At 37.8% G+C, this 16232-nt stretch overlaps 1 protein-coding gene across 1 annotated transcript; it reads left to right on the forward strand.

Annotated features, from left to right (window-relative positions):
* Positions 1–4161: 4161 nt before the first annotated feature.
* Positions 4162–15881, forward strand: LOC108668633. The gene is made up of 14 exons (XM_047880979.1): positions 4162–4272; positions 6589–6774; positions 6991–7267; positions 7436–7552; positions 7731–8041; positions 8242–8435; positions 9018–9359; positions 9508–9842; positions 10569–10884; positions 11052–11169; positions 11273–11700; positions 11919–12123; positions 12249–12545; positions 13259–15881. The coding sequence occupies exons 1-14, from the start codon at positions 4237–4239 to the stop codon at positions 13649–13651; spliced, it is 3555 nt and encodes a 1184-aa protein (XP_047736935.1). The 5' UTR covers positions 4162–4236; the 3' UTR covers positions 13652–15881.
* Positions 15882–16232: the final 351 nt, after the last annotated feature.

Consider the following 16232-nt stretch of genomic DNA (forward strand, 5'->3'; position numbering starts at 1 on the left):
TTTAACTTACACAGCTTATTTTCGTCTTCAGCTGAGGCTAGTACCCAAATAAATTTTTAAATTTTAAAAAAGAAAAATTATGAAAAACTTTACATGTGCCACAGCTCACAGGGTCAGTAATAAGAGGTACATTTTTAGCGCATCTTCTTATTTATGGAAAAAGGTGCTATTGTGCTCGTCATGTCCGTCCGTCCGTCTGTCTGTCCATCTGTCCGTGACTTCACGTTTTCGTCGACGAGAAAATGCGCTCTTTGTCACTCACTGCAGTGAGTACTGAGTTATATTTTTTAACTGATCGAGCGATCTTACGAAGAACGAAGACATGAAACGATGCTCGTGGAGGCAAACAACGGTATCAAGTGTGAGATCAGCTATGATGCAGTCGAGCGAATTTATAGTTGTTTAATAGATGAAATTGCGATTCAACAATTTTTTATTACGTCGGCATCATTCTTACCATCAAAAATCGCATTCTACATTGAAAGGAGCACGTAACAAGCTCATGCTCTGATTTTTCTAACAGTTTACATTGATACGATGAACTTACCGTGACTTGAATCGCCAAGCGCCTAATTCAACGCTCATCAATGAGAAGAGAAACCAGATTATTGTTGGCAGTTTCAAATTCGTTGAAGCCTTACTAGAACTTAATCAATTGTATTAGGGGAAGTACTATTAGGGGAAGATTACTTGAAAAATATTTCGACTGATGTGGTAGACTTAAAGCCACAACTTAGAATTAGATATCCGAATATATATATATATATATCTACAGCTGCTGGAGTAGTAATGATGCTGATTACCGCGAAAAATAATCATTATTAGGAAATATGAATATTATAAAATATTAGCAGACCTACTGAAGGTCAATTTCCTAATTTTAATAAAGAATTCACGTGCACCAACCAGGCTTCAAACAAATTTATTATACATTGTAACATATCTATATTAATCAATATCTTAATGAATGCTATCAATGCCAGGCCAGGAATTGCTGCTAATCGAAAATAAGTACACATAAATTTATACTTTTATTTAAACTTTTTGCAGCAGCCTGACAAACTTTGATATATGAAAATAATACGAAATTATGAATATATAAAAACAAATTGCGAAATTATGCCTTTCACTCATTTGATGAAGACAGATTAAATGCTGTATTTTAATTCCGTACAAAATAAATAATGCTTTTAGAATATATTTGAAACTATTACTATATTTAACTGAAATAAAGAAAAGTTTATACGTTGCCTACACGACGCTTTGGGCACAGGTTGCCTACACGACGCTCAGGGCACACGTTGCCTACACGACACTCAATCTGCATTGATATTTTCCCTCAAGTTTATTATGAATAAATGAATAAACCTAGTGAAGGACAGCTAAATTTCCGCCTAATAATTTGAGATGCTCTCTAGACTCTTGTTTGTTCAATGTTAAGCTTGCGTTGAGCTTTGTATAATACAAAGTATCTGGTTTTGTATGATACAACTCGGTTTGCTGAATGATTAAATTTAACGCTCCGGTAAAATATAAACGAGAATATAAAAATCATTTCCTAAAGCACGGATTCCAATGGCTTCGAATTGCGAATGTGTCGCAGCTGTGATAAGGTAAAGGTGCCGCTGCAGCACAGCAGTAGATGTGCAAATTTAACAGTTGTTATTATATCTAACGTAATTTTTTATGGTAAGAATTTCAGAAATTTATTTGGACTTTTTCTCTTGCATTCCTAGTTGTCACCATTTGAATTGTTTGTATGATTTTCTGCTGCAATTGCGACCACGCATACAAGTTAGGGCTTAGGCTACAGATGTGAGAAGAAAAAGTTTAATCAGTCATCAACGTCGAAATCATAGCCCATAGGTATGCTGTTTAACTCACTAGTCTCACTGTTTATTGAGTTTGTATAGTATCTGCTGCCGCCAATACCATTATTGGCTGTTGAACTTTGTATACTAGTTCATCATTCATGATCATGTTCATGAAACCAGAAACCCACTGTGCAGAGAGTGGATCAATATTGCAAGATCTTTGGCGACGCTTCAGTAGCAAAATTTACGCCTTCAAAAGATCTTGCCGACACATTTAGATTGAAATTCTTGCATTTAATATATTTGTCAGTCTTCGGCGAACTATTTAAAAAAGTAAGGTTTCCGATATTGCGATATGTTGGATGGATCAGGATGCAGTGAAGCTTGTCTGGAAATCAGTTGCGATGAGTTCCCGCCAAAAAAATGTAAACATCAAGCTTACAATTACGTAGTTGCGGTCACATTAGAGCGGTCAGACTGCTTTATTACTTGTTCAGTTGACACTTGCTGTACAATCGGACTGTTTTTAAGGTAGAATTAGTTATTTGGGGTAACACGTGCATGCAACCATGTAAATAAATAAGTTTGTTGCTTGTAAATAGTTTTTCATTACTCGGCATAAATGGCTTTTCATTAAAAATTACCTGGCGACGCATCTTAAAATTACCCGGCGACGCTTAGGGCTTAAAAAACCATATATTGGCGACCCTGCATCCACCCTCTGCGCCCTGGCCAGAAACAAGGCCTCAATCAGGCTCAATGCTAGTCATAGTGGCAAACCAGAGATTTTTTAGAATCAGTTCATTTTTAATTTCCTCATCTACTCGATATTTCAATCAATTTCTTATGTATGAAAATGCTGGTATCCAAGATACTTTCTGGTCTACTTATTGGACTCAAAAATGAACTTGAGGAAGAGTCTAAAAAAATTGCTGCTTTGCCACTATGATGCTAGTTATGCTTATGCTACTAACCAGTGCCAAGTGGCCACGCATTCGCATTGTGGCAAAGCAAACTAGTGATTTTTTTAGAATCAATTCATTTTTAATTTTCTCATTTACTCAAGATTCAACCAATATCTTATCATGTAGGGTAAACGCGGTATATTCCGACATCGTAGGTAATTCCGTCACCTCTCCAGCTCCACACTCAGGAAGATGTATATAAACGGGGAAATTTCTCGCATAAATCAATCTAATTATATACGTGTGAACAGCTGCTCCCTACCGTCTCTCAAGTCTCAACTTCTCGCGCCGAGCCGCCGAACGAGAGGTGCGCTGCCATAGACCAGCAAATTACCTCAAATCAGCCCTGGAGCCAACATCAACCTTCTAAACGCTATTGATATAGTCATCCTGGCAGTGGCACCTAAGCAGCTGTACTCAATTGACCCATCGTACCACACGAACTTTAAACCAACAATGCTTCATGAGACAAGCTGCTATTCCACATAGTTAACGGTTGATACGTTGTTATCCAATAATTTTCAACTCATACCATCCCCTCGATGGATTTGATCATCGGCAAGCAAATGTATATGATAGGCGTTAGTCGGACGGTTCTACAGCGATTAAATTGAAAACACTGGTTGTCGTCGTTACTATGGACTTCTTAAGAAATTTATGTAGTAGTAAAATATATAATAAATACGATACAAAAGTCACTTGTTTTAGTCGTATAACATAAATAATTTTCAGAATACTTCAGGCAGGGTGGCCCAGTTGTTTAAGCTCATACTACCAAAATTGGAGCAGAGATGTGCAGGTTCAATCCTGGATCTGCATGTGCTCCAGTTTCTGGTCAGAATCGACAAGGAGGAGCAGTCAAGCAAAATTGGTGCAGTGGGTTGCATGTTCGAGACCGCACCAAGCTGTGAATGTTCTGCGTTGTTAAGAATAGGCGGCAGGCATATGGGGCATTCTTAATGATATAAGTGTCCACACATTCATGTTCCTGAGACGCTTCTTACGTTTTAATCTTTTAAATTTATGTCTATCATATGACTCGTTTGCGATAGTACTCGCATAATCGCATTTAGGTTTTTAAATTGATGATGAAGCTGGCCAGCCCAGCTTTGAACGTTCAAGCATGAGTTATCTCAACAAATGTTTTGCTGGTCAGCAAAACATTTAACATTTCAATTTAGTAGGCCTTTTATGCTGTTATATTCTAAGAATTAAAAATTTTATTGTGCAAGAATAGAACCTTATAGAGCGAATACTTAAGGCAATTATAGGCATGAATTAGAACCGTCTGTAACTCAATTGTTGTTCTAATTTATTGTCGAATTACCTTCCTTACCTTATTAGTAATTGATATGAAGAATATTTAAGACGATTTTTTTTTCAGGTGGAACCCAGCATGGAGATGGTGGTCCCACAATGGTCAACGGAAGGTCTTTGCTGTACTGCATCATCACATCATGGCATTTTATCGTCTGATGAAATCATCGGCATGCGTACGTCGTGGATCAAATCTTATACGTACTTCAGTTGAAATTTTATTCCTACTAACGAACGAAATTAGGTTTGTATTAACGAATAAAATATACCTAATAGAGTTGTCAACAATAATTATACATTTGTCTAAGCTTTTCTGAATTAATTTTCATATTCAAAAAAATATATTGAATCATTTTATATGTATCTCACAACTCACTAAACATTCACTTCTTTTTCATTTCCTTATATATGATACAAAATACCAACAAAATATTTTTTACCCACCCCCCATAAGTTACGTCATTATAATTGGTACTCATTTTATCCATATGAATCTTAGTTGTCGAACGAACCATGAATTCTTTAAATAATCGCTTAGCATTCACTCGCACAAGCGAGCAATTATTCAGCAATGCCTCGAATTGGCTCATATACTCTTATAAGCCTGCCGAGTGACTGAATCCTATTTTTATTTTATTATTTCACGATATTTACCAGTGCACCACTCCTACAATGAATATTTCAATTAGCCCTCTGCAAGGTTTAAGATTACATGTTAATGCAGGGTGGCACAGTGGTTAAAGTTCAGAGTACCAAGATTGGAGCAGAGAGGCGCGGGTTCGAACCCAGCTCTGTGCGCCAGTTTCTGGTCAGAATCGGCAAGGAGGCCTGGCGGTTAAGCACAGCAGAATTGTAGCAGTGAGTTGTGAGTTCGAGACCGCAATATGCTGTGAATATTCTGCGATGTTAAGAATCGGCGACAGGCCTATGGCCTAATAAACGCTGAAACCGCTATTATTATTATTATTATTAACATTAGCTTCAAGAATAAAATTACTGTGTACATTTTATATTGAACAAATTGTTGCCAGTATGTGTGGCAACAATTGTTTTTGCAACAAATTGTGGCAACATCGTTTTCGGATCACTTGTTGAAGTGCCAGTTCCGGTCACAGGTATGTGCTTCTTGTAGAACTTATAATTTTCTTTTGCCGATTTTTCGTTGACTGTGCTCCATGAAACTATTGGAAAAACTGCCTAACGATAGCTCTCTTAGATGTTTTTTTCAAAAAACTAATGGTTTTGTCCATGTTTACAGTAAATTTTGGTTAGTCGTACTTCCGGAATCCAAACGCCGGTGCCGAAATCGCACGTGATTGGCCTTGCTCCTGCATTGAAATTCCGTCCAACTTGTAGAGTAAAATGCAATCATTGTGACTTGTGAAGTTGTGAGGCTGTGTGCATTTAAATTTTACAGACGAAAATGATGTGCAGTGCAGCAGTTTGAACTGCTACGACCTACAAGTAGGAGTAGGCCTAGCCTAGTAGGTGTACCGTGTGGCGTGTAGGAGTAGGTTCTGTTTATTGAATTCTTTACTCTAGGTTGTGCCATTGTGTAAATAATTTTCCTTCATGTAAAACTTTCTGGCATGGCAAAGCAAGATGATGAGCAAGTGGAACAGTTAACAGGACAAAGCCCAAAAGTTGAACAGACAGTGAAATAAGATTACAGGCTAGACTTATAAAATCTGAAATTATGCATCAATAATTTAAAAATTCAAATGTTAATGTTTGACTGTGCACTGTGACAATGAATCTTGTGCCTTGTGGAACTTTTAATGGGGGATTGCCCAATGCTTAGGAGTCACGAGTCCGGACTCAGGAGACACGACTCACGAGACACTCGGAGACAGTAGTGACTACTGACTAGTCAAGAGTGGAAAAATGCTAATTAAACCGTTCAATAATTCTGGTTTCCACGTTGGAAACAATAATTATTGAAAGGTTCAATTGGCTCCTGAAATTCATGTGCGTCAGGTGGAAATTCCACTTGACACACAAGAATTTCAGGTTAGATAAGTGTCAAGTGAGCCAGTACAGTTGACAGGGACGAATATCAGAAATAGTTTCATATGATGGATTTTTCTTGTTCATTATTGATTATACACATTATTATAAAGAAAAGTTGTGCAAATTATGGGATACCTAGTAGATAAGTGGCCTTGTATTGAAATTTGCTAGAGGTTAAGTAGGCAAGAATGGTTACCACTTTAGTGGTGTTTAAATTTATAAAATATAGTTAAAAAGTATTAACAAAATCAATGAACCTCTATGTATATTAATAAATTGTAGATATAAATATATGTGGCAAGACCAGGCAAGTCTGGTCCCAGTTAATGTTTTAGAAAAATTAAAATGTATACTGATGAAACTAATTCAATTCTGAACGTTTTTTGGCTTGAAACCTTGTCACATTTGAATAGCATCTCGCAGAGTCACAGTCTCACAGACTATTTTATCTGTCTGCATATTAATTTGGTGTTTTTTTTCAGCATTCAACAACAGACATGGATTGTGCTGGTCATAATGATGAAAGAGGAAAAGAGGGACAAGAGGATGCTAGCAATAATCCAGCGTCATCACCACTGGCTGCTGTAGAAATTTGTGTACAGTCATCTTCATCAAACCTCAGTACTCCCAGCACTTCAGGTTCAGGTCACTCCTCTGTCTCTGGGAAGGTATAGTGCACTTGTGACTTGTACTGAATTTGGTATATTGGTATTTTATATCTTGTAAATATCTTCAAGAAATCAAGCCTTTTATCAAATTATCTAGAAGCAAACTTATGTATTTTTAAAGTAAAAGTTTTATTCGAGTTAAAACACAATTAAGACCTATGTATAAATAAATTAAATATAATAATTTTAATAAAGTGTGCCTTTGACAAATTATAGGAGGCAAATAAGACAACTTTGCTGAGCTTCTTTAAACGGACTCGACCTGAAGACCTTTCTTCTAATATTCCCTCAAAAAAGAAGAAATCAGTGCCAAAAGATCCTCCACAACAAATCTGCATAAAGTGTGGTCTCACATTCAAGAGAACTAACGCCTACTATCTTGATAGACATGCCACTGAGAGGCATAAAAACGATCCCAGCTATGACGCAAGAAAGGACATCGTCAACATAGATTCACCGAAGAACAAATGGCCTAAACATGATTCAAATAAGCGTGAGTTCCATGGCCTTCAAAACTATGTATTTTTATAATTTCCTACGGCTAAATGCAACTTTTGTGTTTTCGATTACAAACATTATCTCCTACTTTACTATGCATTATCTATAAATGTCGCTTTTTCAATTGAACAAGCTATTCACTTCTAATTAACCATTTCTTCAGGCTGCGACAAGCTGCTGCCATTAGCTGCAGCGCAGTCATCAGTCGATGTTGATCAGGCGTCACCAGCACCGCCTTCATTACCACCACCAGTACCCGTACCTGAAGACAGCATTACGAGTAAGCAACTAAATTATAAAGGCATTTGTAACTAAGCTAATAAAGTGGCATCTAGCTCAGTATACTAAATTTGTGTCGACCCATTGGTAATTTGATTTAATATATTTGCACCGTTTTTTAATCTGTATCACTGTAATTTTCTTTGCTATTATTTCTTAAAGCTTTAAAAATTTTTCAGCTGACATGGAGATGCAATGTGTTTCTCAAGATAGCGCACCAACTCAAGATAGCGCACCAACTCAAGATAGCGCACCAACTCAAGATAGCGCACCAACTCAAGATAGCGCACCAACTCAAGATAGCGCACCAAGCACATCGAAATCGCATCCTCGCACATCTCGTCCAGTCTCCCTTGTTGATTATGTGCAAAAAGCACCATTGATCGAAGCTCCGACTACTGAGACGTCTAGCAATTATGCGGAACTATGTTCTATGATCCGAAACTTGCAAGATAAGATCGACCAACTCGCAACTCAACATCCATCAAAGGTGTGTTAATTAAAATCCACACGTCAATTCTCTAGACTTTGATGTTAACAATTTAGGAAATGGCTATAAACTAATTCTATTAAATTTTTAAATTCAAATCATGTTCCAGACGCTTCAAACCACTACTTGATGTTAACGATTTAGGAAATGGCTATAAACTAATTCTATTTAATTTTTAAATTCAAATGATCATGTTCCAGACGCTTCAAACCTCTACTTATCTAATGGATGCTGCAACTATACTACGTTTTCGTGAGGCAAAATCAATTGCAGCTGTGGCTGCTTTGACTCCGATTGTTTTGGAGCCCATTGAAGATGAAAACACTACAAGAATTTATTGTTCTCTGTGTCGGGAGGCTTTTGGTCTTGAAGGCCGATCTCAACATGGGAAAATGTAAGTATATTCTTGGTATGTGATGTAACAGGATGTAGATGTACTACTTTGATCAAGATATCAAGGCGTGCAACTAGACAAGAGAGCCGCATTTTTCTATATGCGACAGTTTGACTTTGATCCTGCCTGACTCACATCGAAACAGCTCTCTTATATGTGTGAAGTCATGTGTTAGTCTATTGTTCTTGTTCTAATTTATTCCTTATGCTCTCGTTGTTAAAAATAAATATCTTGTTCTTCTTATAAGCCCAAAATTTTCTTTTGATCTCCATTTTTCTCAAATGCTCATTGTTAAATTCCGTTATGAAAATTAATTATTTATCACATGGAGTAGTGTTTTGATACCTCTTGAAGCTAAAAGCTAACAACCTTGACGAGCTTCTTACAATTGGCATGCGATATACTTGCTAGAGGGATTAATCTGAAGGCAAGCGATACAAGTTATCTTGAGACGGTTTATTACATTCTGCATTGGCTTTTTCAATACTATTTATTTAGATTATAGGTAACGAACTTGGTTTACAAAATTTTATTCCATTATTACATTTGATAACATATATGTGTTCATGTTGAATTTACCAGAAATTTGTCATCTCGCAAGTTCTGCTCGGGTTTCTTGGAGAAGAATGAAAACCTTACCGTACCTCATGCCCCAAATAAAAGCAATAAATCATTCTACAATTTGAAAAAAGAAATAGGTAATCACCTCACCGGAATGAGTTCTTCTGGCGATGCGCACATAGAAGCTCACCAATGCAAGCAGAAACGAATAGAAACTGAGGAGAAGAACGTTGACGCATTGGAGAACCTGGTAAGAGCTGCTCTCACGACCATCAAGATGGCTGGCGCAGGGGTGCAGTACGAGTCGTGTGTCTCGCTACTCTCCGGTGCTGGTGCCAACGTCGGCACCCTTCTCCATTCTCGGTAAGGGATGCATATCAATACCTGTATGCATTTGTAGGAGGACGAAGTATGAATTGGGATTCATTGATAAACCAATTTAATGAAGAATTTATTGTTGACATTTCATTTCTTGCAATGACAAAGGTTTCCAAACCGATTGACTCTACAGCAAGCAGATGGAAGGATTCGCAGACGCTATCATTGGGCATTGTAGGCTTAAGCTGCAGCAGTTTCTCACTACGAAATTGCCATCTACTGGGTTTTACCCACATTACAACGTGGCTTGCGACAAGAGCACGCCAGGGCGCGAGTCAAATCAAGCTGTGATGTTACTGGTCCCGTATGCAGGAGTACGACAAGCCTACCCAATAGGCGCACCTAAAGTGTACTCTAATGAAGGGGGCCGCGTAGTTGGTGGCACTGCTGAGGAGTTGGCAGCCCAAGTGATTAATACGCTAGTTGAGTTTGCTCTCCTCGAACCAGTGAACTTGAGCTACTTGATTGGTGGGCATTCAAAGTATTGGAATAAATGTAGCAAGGATTTTGATCCTTTGGTGCTTTCGCGTTTATATCTAAGCATAGGCAGTATGAAAAGTTTTTCCATGCATCACGTTGAAGTTGGGGAGGCGTTGCCAAGCATTTGGTCGGTAATTAGTGCTGACCAGATAAATATTTTGGCACATGAATTTTTATTTTTGTTCCTATTTATAGATTAAATTAATTTTACTAAAGTTTTTTTTCTGCTTTTACATTTAACATATGATTTCCATCTTTCCTTTTATTTATTTTTTTCCTTGTACTTTGTTATCTTGTATGTTGCTACTACTTTCTCTGGCATTATTTCTGACGCTTTAATAATATGTTGCTTATAGTTTCCTTGGCATTATTTCTGACGCTGTTATGATATGTTGCTTATAGTTTATTTGGCATTATTTCAGACGCTTACATGATATGTTGCTCACAGTAACTCTGGCGAGTTGATCTGCTTCTGTAACTAAATATAAAATAAGAAAGGTTTGTACAATTTAAATATAGAATTTCATTGCTGATGCCTATGAAAGTTGATATGTATAACATACATTACCTTCAATTCTATTTAATATCTCACTGTGGTCTGAAACAAATAAATTTTCATGCAATGATAATTGTGATATAAAGGCTTTCACTTACTATATAAACATTCAAGGCTGTAATTTCAGGATAATTAATTCCTTATTTTATTCCCCTTAGCGAATCATTCAGACGGCCAATACCAATCAGTTGGTTTTCAATCTGAACTCTCAAAGCGATGTCAAGCGAACGCAGCAGAGTGTCAGTCAAGAGTACATGAATTTCCCGTTGTTTGGGATGGAGCACATTGGCTGGATTTATCTATCAAAACAACGAAAGACAAGTCTTCATCTTCCAAGTTCTTCAAAAAGTTCTTAGAAAGGGCAAATTGTTTCCACGACATGTTTGGTTCAGGACGTGGCTCTCAGGAGTACAAAGCCGTGTTGGACGAGACGGACGCGAAAGGAGTTCGTTTATCCGGATATTCAGTGACCAGGTTTGTCCATGTTTGAATATATTCTTTTATCATAACTAGCATTTTCCTATGAATGAAGGAATGATTTATTGGGCTATTGGTTGCTGCTGACTGTTTTAAGACTCACCTTCAACGCTTGATTCGGAATGATTGAGTAACATGTACAAATCAATTATTCAATTTGTTAGGTTCTCGAGCTCAGCATTTGACTCCCTGAAGGCACTTTACCGCAGCTACCAAGCCCTGATTTTGGCCTATCAAGAGAACCGTGAGACTAAAAGTGATACGGATGAAATGAAATTCAAGGTATGTTCCAAAATTTGTAATAATTTCATCTTATTATGCCAATAACACTATTTCATAGTTGAATGTTTGTTTCAATTTGTCATTTGAAAAAATTAAATTACAGGTTAGGGGATGGGATTTTGCGCTAGAGTTATGTCTAGTCTTGGACATCCTTCAACCTATCGTCTCGGTGATGGTGCTGTGTCAACGAGTCAACCAACAAATTTGGAGCATCGTGGCATGGACTGAAGAATTACTCGAAGTCATGAGAATGATGAAAACCGATCTTGAGAAGCTTGACCGCAAAGAAGATCTACGAGACCTTCCCATCGCCCATTTCCCAATCACTAAGAAACATGCAGACGAGTTATTAAGTTCAACTCCTGAATGCAAGCATGGAACCTTCCACTCAATGCCTTTGTATGAAGGCTGGTTGGTAGAGAAGGAAGAGGGTGGGAGAAATGGAATTCAATGGAAGATGTTAGAATTTAACGAAATTTCAGCGGAAATAACTACTCTAACGACTAATCTTATTGAAAACATCATTATCAGGTTGGTGTCACTGTTGCATAAAATTGTTCCTTGACGTATTTTTGAAATGGCATGTTTTAGAGTTTCATTTGTCGCCGGCATATCGGAATTAATTTGAAAAAAAGTACAGAAGGAATTTAATTTGAAAAAAAGAACAGAAAAAAGTTAATTTCCGATACACCATCACAGAATTGACGTTAAGATGTCTGCGTCTATGAATTATTTGTTAATATTTTCAGAAAGAATAAAGGCATTAACGGCATGGCGTCTACTTTGGCTTCTTGTATCGCTCCTATTCCCATCATCAAGAGGTTGTGTGGAACAAGATATGGTCCCACCATGAGGCCCATATTGGGAGGTGGAGACGAACACCAAATAAGGTTCAAAACCGAAGGTCGAAAAGCCTTCAGAGCGTTCTACGCCTATGTTTGCAAACTACCTCACGTGAGTTTACTATTGCACAGAATTTAAACCTTAGCAAAGAAAATGAATTTCATAAAATCATTTATAGGTGTAGCAGTTGAGAAGAAATTCGAGAAATAAATAGGTTTCAAAATTGGTTCTTGCAGGTTTCATTACGGCAGAAAAGTGACGGCCTCCTTTTTCATGAAGACATGGCCGATGAAGTGTACAGCAAGTATACGGACTTGCTGTACGACATGGTGTGGAACACCAGCTCTCTGTTCCGTAGAGTCTTTATTGACTTACCCACAACCACTGCAAAGCTCGTACAATTGAGCTTCCGTGAGCAAGACCAAAGTACTCTGAAAGCACCGGTCTTCCACCTCCGCTTCTCTGACACGTCGGAGGCAATCAGCGCATTTGATGAAGGTGCCTTCATCTCGGCAATCTACAATGACGAAGAGGTAATTTGTTACAAATTCTAATTATCAGAAAGTTAAGAGTGCTGTTTCGTGGGTTGTTCAGAGCCTGTCCTTGTAAATAGATGGGGGGGGGTTATATTTTAGGGCATATTCACAATTGAAACCACTTCAGTTTAAGAATTATTAATGCATGGCAGACGATTTTTCTTCGTGCGGTAAGGATAAAATCCCCAACAGAGATTGGCAAGTCTCATGTTTTCTCGATCCTGGTAACACAATGGTGAATTACCATCAAATGGGGACAGTGAGGGACGGGCGAGGTAATAAATGACAGTCCTTCGTCATTTCGTAGAAATGTTGTATCAGCTAAACTAACTAAAATATTGCAAAACTAAAAATAGTAGTGTAAAGTTTTTCCTATCTATGTAGCATAAAGCCATAAAGCAAGTTAAGAAATCGTACGTTAACCTATAAAAGATCCCTGAATGAAAGTGTGAAAGGTGAGATTTTTGAAAAGTACATATGCTAAGGTCTGCAGCAAAAAAATTTGTCGTATTAAAAAATTTACTTGCATAAACGTTCCACACAGGTGTCGGCTTAGAAACGTGATTGAGGGAATTTGCATACTGTAGTGTAGTTTTAAATTCATGACCCAAATCAGACCCAAAAGATTGACGAGTTGTGTAATTTTCATTTATTAGCAACATATTTGGTAGTATAATAAATTCTTGTTAGCTAATATTTCTTTCTTTCAGGTCTACACGAAGTTGGGCGTTGAATCTGCAACCACTCTAGACGTCGCCGTAGCAATGGGCGGCTGCGAAGCAGTTGTCGAAGGATTTTACTCTGTCGTCCAGCGGCATTTAAAAGTGGGAGGGTTGGACAATAAAACACTTGTAGGCAGAGCCACTGTCGATTGGCTTTTGCCACCCCCCATTAGATGCCCGGCAACCATCCGATCTATTGCGAACCTTTTCCATAAAGGGGACCCAAGGATGAACTTATTGCCTCACAGGGATGCAAATCATTCCGATCCCCGAAATCGAGGAAAGTTCTCTGACATCAGCAAAGTATTGATGCGACACAAACAGGAACCCGTTAAATGCCCGCTTTTTATGGATAAGGAAGACCTCAGTGACTTTGTTTAGCTTTTGAATAAATAACATAAACTTTCTTTCTTTCGTTGTTCTGAGAAGCATTACCGCTAGGTTCAAGCTGAAAGTCCGATGCAGATTTTGTGCTCTCAAACATCCATATTTTCTAACTTGGTTATTACTGACTGTAGAGTTAGACGTTTATTGAACTGCTCCGATGTCCCTCCTTATTCATAACGAACTAACTTTTTTCAACCTCTCTATACTCATCTATTATAATTATGATTCCATAGTCAAAGGAATATTAAGAAGGAAATCGCGTCTTTGGTCGGTTTGCATGCGCTATTCGAATTTTCTCTAATGTAACTTTATGCACTTATTCTTTCCGTAGGTTTCGAGTCCTCCTCAATTATCTACATTAATTCAAATAATAGTAATTCACCTTAATTCAAGGGAATTGATTTTCGCCTTTTTCTCTTCTGTTTCCGCACAGGTTATTATTTTCCGATACGAAATTCTAATTTCTCCTGATCGCCCGTGAAAAGTACAAATAAATTTGTTCATGGTATAGGTTTTTCCTTCAAATATGTACTGTTGCTGCAAACTGTTCTCTGTTTTTGAACGGCTCAATTGTCATTTACCGACGTCTTTTGACTAGAAATTTTGCTCATTGATTTTGTAACATGTCCTACTGCCTTCCTCATGACTGGTTTGTTTCATTTTGTGTCATGTATCGCTTCGTCAGCCCCCTCCACTCGTATAGTTCATTTTGTGTCACGCATCGCTGTGTCACATGTAACGTTCTAGCGATGCCTCGGTAAAAAAATTTGCGTCGGACAAGAATGTTACGTCGTGTAGCAGTTTTTCAAGCTAGCGTCATTCAGTTCATTGAAATTTCATTATATGCTGCATGTTCAACATTTAGGTATACTTAATGCTCGACTTGATTCTTTTGTGATGGTAGTTTGCAGTGTATTTCTATTTTGAAGTGCTGGCCTCATCTAATGGTATTTACAATTGAATTCTTGCATTATTCATTTGTGATAAAAATTTTCTCGAATTTAATGTTTCAATTTTGCTGTATAAAATTATGCAGCTATATCTGGGGGCAAGATTTAACATCGCTAACTATATATCGGTCACTAAATCCATTATGATTCTCAATTGACAGGCTTAAACATTTCCATCGGTATTATTCAACTGGTCGCGATTTTTTTCAACACCGATTTGACATTTCCGTTATAGGATCTTAGTCGTTGTCTCCGAGTATATTTCTGTTATGTTTTAACTTTCACCTATGTTCTCCAACTTACCCTGGTTAATGGGAACTTACATAGATCATAGACTGCATCATTGCGACAAACTAAACTGTCCTTATAAATGTTCACAAATTTGTTTACCCATTGGATGATCGATTAACAAATTTTTCGTTAATTTTTACACATTGGACGTTAGCTTCTTGCATTTGAGACGCTCTCTTTCTCTTTCACGTGCAATTTTTTTCAGTTTCACTTCTTGAAGGTTTAATTCATTGAAAGTTATTCTTTTGTACCTTTTCATTTCTTGTTGTTATGACCTGGTTTTTTATCACAGGAGTTGAGTTGAACGTTTTTGAGGAGCGTTATCCACTGTGCCGCTAATGTTGACCAGTCAGTCGTTTTCAATAATTAAGTTAGGCTCAGGGTAATGCTGCCTGTATTTGGATCCATTTGAATTGATAATCCTACCATCAACGACCAATCAATTGAGCTTTAACTTGATGATGATGTGCAGTAAGGCTCGTCAGTTGGAATATTGCATTTGATAAATGTTGATTCATTTATTAGTGGGAGTCAGCGACTCGGCAGTCAGCAGGCGGTACATTTTCCGGTATTTTAATTTATCTCCTTTGTTGCGAAATGACGCGGCAGTCTGCAGTCTCTTCGTACTGCGTGTCCATTTGGTGAACGTGAGTCATGCGCTAGCCCGTCGCTAAGTAGACTAAAGTAGTTGATACTATAGTCGTTACGAATATTATCATTTTGGTCCATTTACAAATGGCTTACGTGTAATGAAATGAAGAATTATTGCTAGTGACGTACTTTTTAAATGCTTATTGCGCTTAATTGAGAAATCGTAGCCTAGCACTACGGCACGGGTGAAATCATCCATGGACTGATTGCCCCGGGTGAAATTACCCATGGACTGATGGCCCCGGGTGAAATTACCCATGGACGGGCGAAATTGTGACATTTATACGGGTGATTTTTGTTCATCGACGGGTGGCTTCTGCCCGATTTTCCAGTCTGGACGGCCAGTGTAGCTGTTAGCTCACCTTCTTCAGAAGTGTGAAAGCTTTTGCCGGTGAAGGTGTGTTTTACGATCGGTCCATAAAGAAGCGTTGATCGGTTCAAAATGACATAAGAACAAGTTCTTTTGAATAACCTATGGATTGGCACCATGGGCCTTTGCAAGTTGCAACGGCCATCAGCCACACATTGCATATTCATTTATTAGTAGGAAGGAAAAAGTGAGACCAAGCCAGGTGGAAGCGACATGGAAGGAGAGGCTAGAGAAGTGTGAAAGTTTTTGTTACGGAGAGACAAAAACAAGGAGATGAGAAATTTAATGTTAGATTTAGCCTATATTATAAATA

The sequence above is a fragment of the Hyalella azteca genome, unplaced genomic scaffold (genome assembly GCF_000764305.2).
Source record: "Hyalella azteca isolate HAZT.00-mixed unplaced genomic scaffold, Hazt_2.0.2 contig6741, whole genome shotgun sequence".
Lineage (NCBI taxonomy): Eukaryota > Metazoa > Arthropoda > Malacostraca > Amphipoda > Hyalellidae > Hyalella > Hyalella azteca.

Excerpts from the sequence above, each read along its gene's own strand:
- LOC108668633 (XM_047880979.1), top strand. The coding sequence starts at position 4,237 with ATGGCATTTTATCGTCTGATGAAATCATCGGCATGC. Across the intron at positions 6,775-6,990 it reads ACTCCTCTGTCTCTGGGAAG|GAGGCAAATAAGACAACTTT; the intron begins GTATAGTGCACT and ends GACAAATTATAG. Across the intron at positions 11,701-11,918 it reads ATTGAAAACATCATTATCAG|AAAGAATAAAGGCATTAACG; the intron begins GTTGGTGTCACT and ends TAATATTTTCAG.